Genomic DNA, 10,256 nt, shown 5'->3' with positions numbered 1-10,256 from the left:
GTTTTGTGTGGAAGAGCATAGTGTGCCGGGGGTGGGAATTCAACAAGTATTTGCATCCGTCGAGCACCCTCAGACAAATGGCCAAGTAGAGTCCGCCAATCGGGTATTGCTGAGAGGCTTGAAGAGAAGATTAGAGAAAGCCAAGGGATCGTGGGCTGAGGAGGTACCCCGTATAGTTTGGGCGTACCACACCACCGAGCAGTCAGGAACCCATGAGACCCCGTTTAGCTTGGTCTATGGGTACGACGCAATGATTCCAATAGAAATCCAGGAGAGCTCGCCGAGATTCCAGAACTTTGTAGCGGAAGACTCGAACGAGGAAAGAAGGCTGAATCTGGATTTGCTGGATGAGGTCAGGGAGGAGGCGAGAGTAAAGGCTGAGGCAGTGAAAAGAAGGATTGAACGAAGGTATAACTCAAAGGTGATGCCAAGGCAGTTTAAAGAAGGCGACCTGGTAATGAGGAAGGCCCACCAGTACGAGATGGAGAACAAGTTGTCGCCTAAGTGGACGGGACCGTTCAGGATAACCGAGGCGCTCGGGAACGGCGCCTACTGCTTAGAAACGTTGGAAGGAGGGGCGATTCCTCGCACTTGGAACACCACGCACCTCAAGTTATATTACAGTTGAAAGCTTTGTAAGTAAAAACAAACACGAAGAGTTTGCAAGCTTTCTGTTAAAACAGTTTGACAGGGGCACTCTTTTTTCCCTAAGGAGGGTTTTTAATGAGGCCACCCAATAAAGAAGAGTTTTTCAAAGCTTAAAGTATTTTAGATTGCATGCTTGTTATTATTACGAAAGTTTTGAAAAAAGACCTTGTCACTCGTATGTGATTTAAGGCGAGTTGAAGTTATGTTGCATGCTTTCTAAAAATTTAAAAGACCCCATCGCTTTTCGGCGATTGGCAGCATCAGTCAAAGTTAAAAGTCCTCATCGTCTTTCGGCGATCGGAGGCACCAGCGACGTTTAAAAGACCTCAACACCCTCGCGCGTCCTGAGGCGAGAAAGAGAAAAAGTCCTCAGTGCCTCCAGGGAAGAGAAGATGTAGCCCCTGGGGCAATGTAGAGGCTCCAGTAAAAAGTCCTCAGTGCCTTCAGGGGAGAGAAGATGTAGCCCTGGGGCAATGTAGAGGCACGAGATAAAAGACCTTCTCGCCGTCGAGTGAGTTCAGGCGAGTTAAAGACCTTCTCGCTGTCGAGCGGGTTCAAGCGAGTTAGAGACCTTCTCGCCGTCGAGCGAGTTCAGGCGAGTTAAAGACCTTCTCGCCGACGAGCGAGTTCAGGCAAGTTAAAGACCTTCTCGCCATCGAGCGAGTTCAGGCAAGATAAAATCCTTCTCGTCTCGAACGAGTTCAGGTACGGTGTGGAGGGTGGAAGAAGTTCAAAGGATAGCTAAGGTAGGTTCGAAGAGAACGCCTAGCTATCCAGCCTATTGTTCTGAAACTCAGGGAAGGTAGAGAAGGATCCGAAAGGCGCCTCTACCCCCAGATTAGGGAACAATGGCCAAGTTATAAAGGTAAGCGAAAGCTGGTATTGCCAAGACTCTTTAGCGGTCAGAAGAAATTAAAGCGATGGCAAGGGTAAGGGCCCGTTTTGATGGAGCAGATCAGGTGAACTATGTCTTAAACTATCAGTTTGACTGAAACTCGCTGCTGAATAAGTAGTTTCACGCTAAAGTTCATTGCCTTAAAGTTCACAAGTTATTAAGATACTTTCGTTCGAGAGTTGGTAGTTTGGTCGAGCTCGAAGCAGTAAGTAAACAATTGCGCCCGCAGAATTGCTAAGTCAATTTCGTTTAAGCGATTTTTACAAGAAAAAGCAAGGCAAACAGAGAGATCGTATGAAGAAGCAGAAAAATCTATGATAAAAGTGGCATCAGTTCAAATACAAAGAAAGAAAGTTATTACAAAGTTTGTACAAAGCAAATAGGCAGATAAGTGATAGAGGGAAGCTGCTAATCTTCAAAAGGAACAATCTTCCCATCCACCACTTCGTTGCATATTGACACCATGGAGAGGTCCAGATCGGGGTACTGGCAGGCAAATTGCTACAGGGCGGCGTCAAACCCAGCGGCGAGGACTTGGGCGGAGCTCAGCTCAAGATCTTCATTTTGTTGCTTGAGCCCCTCGGTTTGCTGCTTCAGCTCATCAGCTCGCTTCTTCAGTTCTTCAGTTTCCCTGCGAGTCTGAGCGAGGTCTTCAGCAACCTTCTTGTTTTCCTCCCGCGCCTGGGCCAGCTCTGCCGCGCTCTTTGCATTCCCCTCTCTGGCTTCGGCGAGCTCAGCCACGGTGTCATCCCTCTCTTTTTCAACTTTTCCTAAGAGAACCTCCCGATCGACTGACCTCTTCTCAAGGTTCTCTACCTTGGCTGCATCCGCTTTTATTGATGCCTCCAGGTCAGCCACCTTGAGACGGTAGGGGACCAGCTTGCTCTCCAGCTTGATTTTCTCTTGAGCTAGGAGGTGCAACTTCTGGCGCAGATCGGTGGCCTCCTTACGCACCACCCTCAGCTCGGTGCTCATGGCGTCCTCCACCCTCGAGTGTTCGATTTCCGCCATCATAAGGTTGCAAGATAATTTCTCCGCCTCGATTCTTATTAGGCGATTCTCCTCTTCGAGTGTGGAGATATCATCCTGAAGTTTCTTGTTGGAGCTCTCCACAGCTTTTGTTATGATAGAGGGGAGGTCCTCTGCCATCATTTTGAGCTTAGCCGTGAAGGGCACCCAGATTCCTCTGACCGCGAGGGGAAGGCTTGCAGCCGCTGTTGGTGGAGGTACTGGAGGAGCTTGGTGCTGATTCTCGCCACCACCCTCTTGAATTGGTTGTTGAAGTTGGGCTTATTGGCGCGGTGGTGACGTGGGGGACTCGGTGATGATTATTGGCGAGTTATGAGCGCCCTCATCCCCACCTGGCGCAACTTCGGCGATTGAGGCAGTTGAAGGAGGACCCTCTCCAGCGGATACGAATGGCGTAGAGGCGCTCGGAGGGTTCTCCATGAAGTTGGGCTCGTTGGCCTCAACCGCAGGTAGTGCAGCCGCCAAAGGTACTGCTTGGACTGGCGGTGTTGGAGCTGGGGGAGAAGGCGGTGTTGGTGTTGGAAGGGCAGGTGGAGCAGGTGGTGAAGAAGGTGCCACCCTTCTTCTTTTGGTGATGAGGCCATCCTCAGTTGCCTCATCGTCCTCTTCTTCATCTTCTTGGACCACTTGAGGAGTTTTCCTCTTTGGTTTCCTCAAGTTGAGTTTCTTTCGTTGAGGAGCGGGCAGTGCTTCTGGAGGAGTTGGGCCTTGAGGGGCCGATCTGCCCTGAGCAGCGGCGATCTCCACCACCGAGTTTGGCACGATTTGAGAACCCGATTCCAATTTGTGGGTTCGGGCGAGCGCCCTCAATTCAGCTAACTTGCCTTTACCCAGCATGAGATCTGCACAGTGCAAAGGTACACAAGTAAGCTCAAAGACAAAAGTAAAGTATATGAGTACATGTGCCAACGAGACAAACAAATGGCGCAGGAAATAAAAACCAGATCTAGTGTGCGATCAGCAGGACGCCCAATAACAGGTAACAGAGATGGAGCACTAGATGAAACCTAAAGGTCGAAGTAAGTGCTAACCTATGTGAGCTTCGAGTTGGCTCTCGAGGAACTCGAAGGTGATTATTGCAGAGGTTGGAAAGGTAATATTAGCAGCTGCCACGCTTTTCCAGAAGAGGCACAGATCCTTGTCCAACTCACCCATGTTGTCAGGACTTCTTGGCCTTCTGAAGCTTCCCTTGGAGTCCTTATTTCCCTTGTTTACCCAGTACAAGGGAAAGCCATCGAGCAGCGAAGGGTCTTGGTCATTCTGGCGCACTTGGACGAATTTTCCTTTCCAATCTTTATAAGATTGCTGGAAGATAGAAAGGATCGACCTCCCAGCAATTTCGTTCAGGCTCACCCAAAGGCGATCTCCAGGATTCTTGGCCTCGAACAGGAAAAGGAATACATCTACCGAGGCCGGTAGTCCCAAATGCGCGCACATAATTTGAAACGCCCGCACGAATGCCCAGCTGTTGGGATGGAGCTGGGCGGCGGCGATGTCGAGTTTGGTTAAAATTTCCCGTTCAAAATGGGTGAGGGGAAACCTGAGTTTCACCTTCTTGAAGAGGGTAGTATACACGAAGCAGAACAACTCGCCGTTGTTCCCCTTGTCATCCGCGTAGATCGGCACGTCGGGGGGGCAAGACAGCACCATCAGTTTGTCATCGTGCTCCTTGTGGAACGAGAGGTTGGGTTCGTCCCCTTTCTTCAACCGAAGCACCTCTAGAGCAGAGTTTACTGAAGAAGTCTCCTTCAGCAAAGTTGAGGTGGCCCATGGGTATAGCTTCTTGTAGTCTGGAGAGGGGATGGAGGCTCCTTCGGCGACTGGTGGAGTTGCCTGAGCAAGGTTGGGGCAAGAGGTTGCAGGCCTCTTAGCCTGGGAAGAGGGAGCACCAGGTGCTCGCGGTGGGTTATGCGCTTGGGATGGAGGGTTTCGCGACGAAGGAGGAGGATTCGCGGTGGTCTTTGTACGAGCCATCGCGGGAACTGCAAAGGAAAAAGGAAAAGAAAGATGAGCGAAGGTCGTAGAGGTCGACTCGATTGTGAACGAAGGATGAAAAACGAACGAACGAAAGTTCGTTGTAATGAAAGTTGATCCGATCGGTCATCGGTAGTCGATGACGTCAGCATCAGAGAACCACGTGGACCACTCGCAGGGTGACACGTGGACCAGGTGGCAGAGAGGTAGGGAGACGATCGCCAAGAGAGGTGATCGGTGGTCAGTAACCAAGTTACCACCGACAGATCAGGCGGCAGAGAGGTCGGGGGATAGATCGCCCAGAATGGTGATCGGTGGTCAGTAGCCAAGTGACCACCAGCAGACCAGTTCCCAGACTCGCGCCTGGAGGCAGAGCGCGAGTAGCGAATAAACACTGATCAGTCATCGGGTGTATTGTCATCGGGGTCTCGTGCTACACGCAGTTAAACTGGGACTAAGGTTCCCAGCGAGAGCGTTACGCATGCACCTCGCATGAGCACACCTCAAGGAATCATGCACGAGAGTGGCCTGAGGGAACTAGTAAGCCAGTCGGTGATTGGTGATTCCCTCAACCCATTACGTGCGTGTCATCCTGAAGGGTAAGTCGCCTACGCAGAGAGTAACGTTTGGTGAGTGCGCCTAGACCAGCCACACCCGACGTTCTCCTAAGAGTATGCAATTTACCCAGATAAGAGAAGCATCCTAAGTTACTCCGCAAGGGCGTAACTTAGGCAGACAAAGAGAGGCGCTAGAGCCCTTCCAGTAAGTGACACGTGTGTGGTTAGATGTGAGTTGCAGGCCTCCACGTGTCATCATCTGAGAGGGGTGCGGTCCAGACAAAAGAGCACTCCGTACCGCTAAAGGTACAGACAGGCGCAGCCAAGCGCAGACATGCGCAGACTCTCACGCTCCCCATTGCTGATACTGAAGGTACGCTTTCTCTGAAAAGCATGACAGGGTTCTGACACATGCCAGAAAAGCATAACAGAATTCTATTATGCCCAGAAGCAGGGAAAGAGAGATAAAAGGCAGAATCAGAGTGAGAGTGAGGGAGAGAAAAAAAGATAGACGAAAAACAGAGTGCAAGTTTTTCTCACACACACATTACTAGTTTCCAGTTTCTGGTGGTTCTGTTGAACTAACTTGATCGTCGGAGTGCAAACGGCCGCTAGAGGCGCCGTCTGTGTATTTTCCAGGTCACATTTTGAAGACATCTGAGAGAAAGTTCAGAAGGTGATTCTTCAGGAGACGCAGTCGCGAAGACAGGGCAGAGAGTGTTACGAAGCGATTCACCCACGATCAAGTTGCCGGCAGGATCATTTGGCGCCCACCGTGGGGCCCGAGTGAATCGTTGTCCCATATATACCACAGTTTTAAAGCTCACCAGAGTTTGATCAGTTTCTTTGATAGAGAAGATGCCTAGAAACAGACAACCGTCACCTGCGCCATCCGCTGACGAAGTTGCTGTGACAATGGCGCAGGTCCTGGAGATGGTGCGCACGCTGCAGGATAACGCTGCAGCGTCGAAAGTTGAACAAGAAAGGATGTAGACGGAGTTGGCTGCGTCGCAAAGCAGGAACGACGAGCTGAATCGTGTCAACGAAGAGTTGAGAAGGACACTGCAGGCGCAGAGGGAGCACGTTGCTGACGAAAGGGCGTCTAGGCAGTCTCACCTCCAAGGGCATTTCCCATGCCATTCTCCCCTGAGATCATGGGAACCATGGTGCCTCCCAACCTGGTGGGGGTAAAAGCGTCGTTCAAAGGGGTAGAAGACCCGGAGGCGCATCTGACGGCATTCCACACCCAGATGATGTTGTCTGGGGGCTCAGACGCTGTGTACTGCAAGATGTTCATGAGCACACTGAGCGGAATCGCCATGGAGTGGTTCGTGAGTTTACCAGAAGGGCATATCACGTTTTTCTCTCAGTTCTCGAAGCTCTTCATTGAACAATACATCGTCAACAAGGCACCTGCAGTGGTGTCCTATGACCTGTTCGACGTGCGCCAACACCAGGGGGAGTCGCTGAAAGACTACCTCAACCGCTTTGGAGCACAAGTGGTTAGACTACCCAGCAAAGATGAAGATATGCTTGTGCACGCGTTTAAGAAGGGAGTGCTGCCTGGCCCTTTCAGTGAGTCTCTCATCAGGAGCCATCCCAGCACCTTTGCAGAGATCCGACGACGTGCGGTGGCGCACATAGTGGCAGAAACAGAGGTTTCTGAGAAGAGGGGAAGTGCTGCACCACCCAGACCGCGTGGAGGGCAAGGAAAACCACAGCAAGCAAGGGTGCATGAGGCCAAAGAGGGGAAGAAGGTGCGGGAAAAACCTCGTCCCTATGCACCAGGCAAAGACCAGAGTAAGGGGCGTGCAAGGGAGAATAACGCACCCCCGAGATACAACTTCATGGTGGGATTGGCGGATCTCATCGCCCTTCCTGCCGTAGCAGCAAGACTACGAGTACCAGAGAAGACAGACAAGGTACTCGGAAGGAAGATTGCATAAGGTTTGCTCAGCGATGCAAACAATGTCAGCTGCATGCAGATTGGCACAAGGCACCCCCTGAGGAGTTGAGGTCCATCCATAGCCCGTGGCCATTCCATACATGGGGGATTGACATCCTAGGACCTTTTCCCCTGGCGACAAGGCAGATGAAGTTCCTCATTGTGGCCATCGAATATTTCACTAAGTGGGTGGAGGCAGAGCCAGTTGCACACATCACCGCACAGAAAGTTGAACACTTCGTCTGGAAGAACATTGTCTGCCGCTTCGGAATACCCAAGAGGCTGGTTTCCGACAATGGCACCCAGTTCACAAGTCATCAGCTGAGGAAGATGTGTGAAGAGTGAAAGATACAACAGGTCTTCGCATCAGTGGAGCACCCACAAACCAATGGGCAGGTGGAGTCAGCAAACTGGGTGCTGCTCAGGGGGCTGAAGCGAAGACTAGACAAGGCCAAAGGAGGCTGGGCAGAGGAGGTCCCCAGAATTGTGTGGTCTTATCACACCACCCCACAGTCCAGCACCCATGAGACACCCTTCAGCCTTGTCTATGGGACAGACGCCATGATTCCTGTAGAGATACAGGAGAGTTCCCCCAGATTCTTGAACTTCGTTGCTGAAGAGTCCAATGAAGAGCGTAAGGTGAATCTGGATCTGCTAGACAAAGTGCGAGAAGAGGCCAGAGTCAGTGCTGAAGCTGTGAAGAGAAGAGTAGAGCGGAGGCACAACTCTAAAGTGAGGCCCAGGCGCTTCCAGGAAGGTGATCTGGTGATGAGAAAGGCGCATCAGAATGACATGCAGAACAAGTTATCCCCAAAGTGGACAGGTCCGTACAGAGTGGTGGAGACATTAGAGAACGGAGCCTATCGCCTAGAGACTTTGGAAGGAGGAGCAATCCCCAGAACGTGGAACGCCACCCATTTAAAATTTTATTTCAGTTAAAGTTGTACAGTAATGGCGTTCTCGCGCTAAAAGACACATGCTTTGTATATGGTGGAAACAGTCGAACAGACAAGGGGGCACTCTTTTCCCTAAAGAGGGTTTTTAACGAGGCCACCCAATTAAAGAAAAATTTCCAGCATATCAAGTGTGCTCAGGTATTAAAGTTAAAATCCTCCTTGCCCCAGGTGCAAGTGCAGGTGATTGGTTAGGCCCTACTTGCCCTAGGCGCAAGTACTGGCACCGATCTAAGTCTTCCTCACCCCAGGTGTGAGCGCAAGCAGAAAGGTTTGAAAAGCCAGGGGTGCTAGTAAGACCAAGAGAGGGAAAGGAAAGGTTTTGACAAAACGTCCTTACCCACTTGGCATACACCAATATTGGCCCAGTAAGACTCTCAGTCAGAAACCTTTCTCACCCCAGGAGTGAGACAGGGAATGAGCGACTCAACTCGCCAAAGGGTGATGACCTTGGGGAAAGGGAAAGGGGTTAGCGAGAAACACTTTCTTTCCCCAAGACGAGGCATCACTTTGAGCGATCGATGTCAAGGTCCTTTATGCACTTAGCGCTAGAGCGACAGAGAAAGCTAAGTAAGGACTAAAGAGCGATCACTGATGAGTTGTCGGTAATTGGCTAGTAGTGCAAAGCAGCGCACGAGGACTGTTAAACACCAAGCTGAGGGAATAGCCAGTCGTGATCAAGCAGATTGCGCTAAGCCTAAGCTGGTTAACACTTAGTCGCGCGCAAAGAGTAAGAGAAGCAGATCGCGCTAAGCCTAAGCTGGTTAACACTTAGTCGCGCGCAAAGAGTAAGAGAAGCAGATCGCGCTAAGCCTAAGCTGGTTAACACTTAGTCGTGTGCGAAAGGAAAGGTAAAGCCCAAGATCGCGCTGAACCTAAACTAGCTAACAGTTAGTCGCGCACATAAAGATAAGTGAAGTCCAAAGAAAATACAAAGAGAAATTGAGCAGTTGAAATCAAGGTATATCACCAGAGATGTTCATACAATTGTCAGTTACAAAGAGTTGAATGGTGCAGAAACGTAAGGTTACAGAATGAAGCTTTGTACAGAAGAAGTCAAATTTACAAAAAGGAAGAGATTCAGGGAGTAGGAGGCCTAAGTTTTCCATCTACCACCGAGTGATGAATGCTGAATTGTGAAAGGTCCAGTTCTGGGAGGACGCAGCGGACTTGCTCGAGCGCCAGCTCGAATCCATCAATGAGGGAATCAGCGCCCACGTTCATCAAGTCCTCTTTCTCCGCCTCCAGACTTCGCCTCGAAGCCTCTGCAGCATCCCTCTGCGTGGTGAGGGCAGCAAGGGAGGAGGCAGCTTCAGACAGCTTGCCCACTGCCTCCTCAAGCTTCCTTTCAGCAGCAGCAGTTGCCTCTTTGGCGGCCTTGAGCATCTCCACCCTCTGAGAATCCTGTTGACGTAGGGAGGCGTTCTCAGCCTGTAATTCCTCCACCATCTGACTCCGTTCGCGCAAGGAAGAATTCTCAGCCTGTAGCTCTACCACCTTGCAGTCCAGAGGACCAACAGTCTGCCCCATCAAGATCTCCATCTTGATGGTCTCCTGGACCTGCATCAAATACTCATTCCTGGCCTTCTCCACCATGCCTCGCATCAGCTCAACAGACCCCTGAGCGGCTTCAAGGTCACTTTGCAGCGACTCCTTGTCGTGCTCAAGTTCCTTCACCCTTTTCTCTAGGGCTTTCTGCTTGCGATGCTGGGTGGAGAACTCCAGCGAGAGCACCACCTGCTTGGCAAGGTGTGCATCTATCTCCTCCCCGCTCCAGTCGACGAGCTCCCCGTTGCTGATGTGCTGTCGCACCATGGAGATAACTCTGCTGAAGTTCTCATGGTTGGCCCCAGTGTTGCTCGGGCGCGAGCCGGACCCACCATGTTCAGCATCTGCGGTGGAGATTGGTAGTGCAGGGGGGGCACACTCGTTTTGAGCAGAAGCACCCCCAGCAGGGTGAGCGGATGGACCAGGTGATTGGCCTGCTGGGGGGGAAGTTGGCGGTTGAGAGACTGGGGGCGATTGTTGGCAAGGAGAAGGTGGGCATGCGGGCTCTGGGGCAGGTCGAGTAGAGGGAGGGGGAGGTGGTGAACCTTCCTCTACCTCCACCACCTCGATCTCTCCAGGCTGGAGAGACGAGACCCCCTCGACCACTGGCTTCTTCCTCTGGCGGTGAATGAGGGGGGAGCCAGAGCTTTCCTCTTCCACTGAGGCAGCAGCAGCAGCAGGTACAAGTGAAGAAGCCTTCACCAGTC

General features: G+C 51.4%; 1 protein-coding gene across 1 annotated transcript; it reads right to left on the bottom strand.

Annotated features, from left to right (window-relative positions):
• Positions 1–2,044: 2,044 nt before the first annotated feature.
• LOC137807050 (uncharacterized) lies at positions 2,045–9,597 on the bottom strand. Its single transcript, XM_068607474.1, has 2 exons — positions 9,327–9,597; positions 2,045–2,364 (listed from the first exon to the last, which is right to left on the bottom strand). The coding sequence occupies exons 1-2, from the start codon at positions 9,595–9,597 to the stop codon at positions 2,045–2,047; spliced, it is 591 nt and encodes a 196-aa protein (XP_068463575.1).
• Between the last annotated feature and the right edge of the window lie 659 nt (positions 9,598–10,256).

The sequence above is a fragment of the Phaseolus vulgaris genome, chromosome 11 (assembly GCF_000499845.2).
Source record: "Phaseolus vulgaris cultivar G19833 chromosome 11, P. vulgaris v2.0, whole genome shotgun sequence".
NCBI classification, from domain to species: Eukaryota; Viridiplantae; Streptophyta; class Magnoliopsida; order Fabales; family Fabaceae; genus Phaseolus; species Phaseolus vulgaris.
This window is presented reverse-complemented; position numbering and strand designations above follow the sequence as displayed.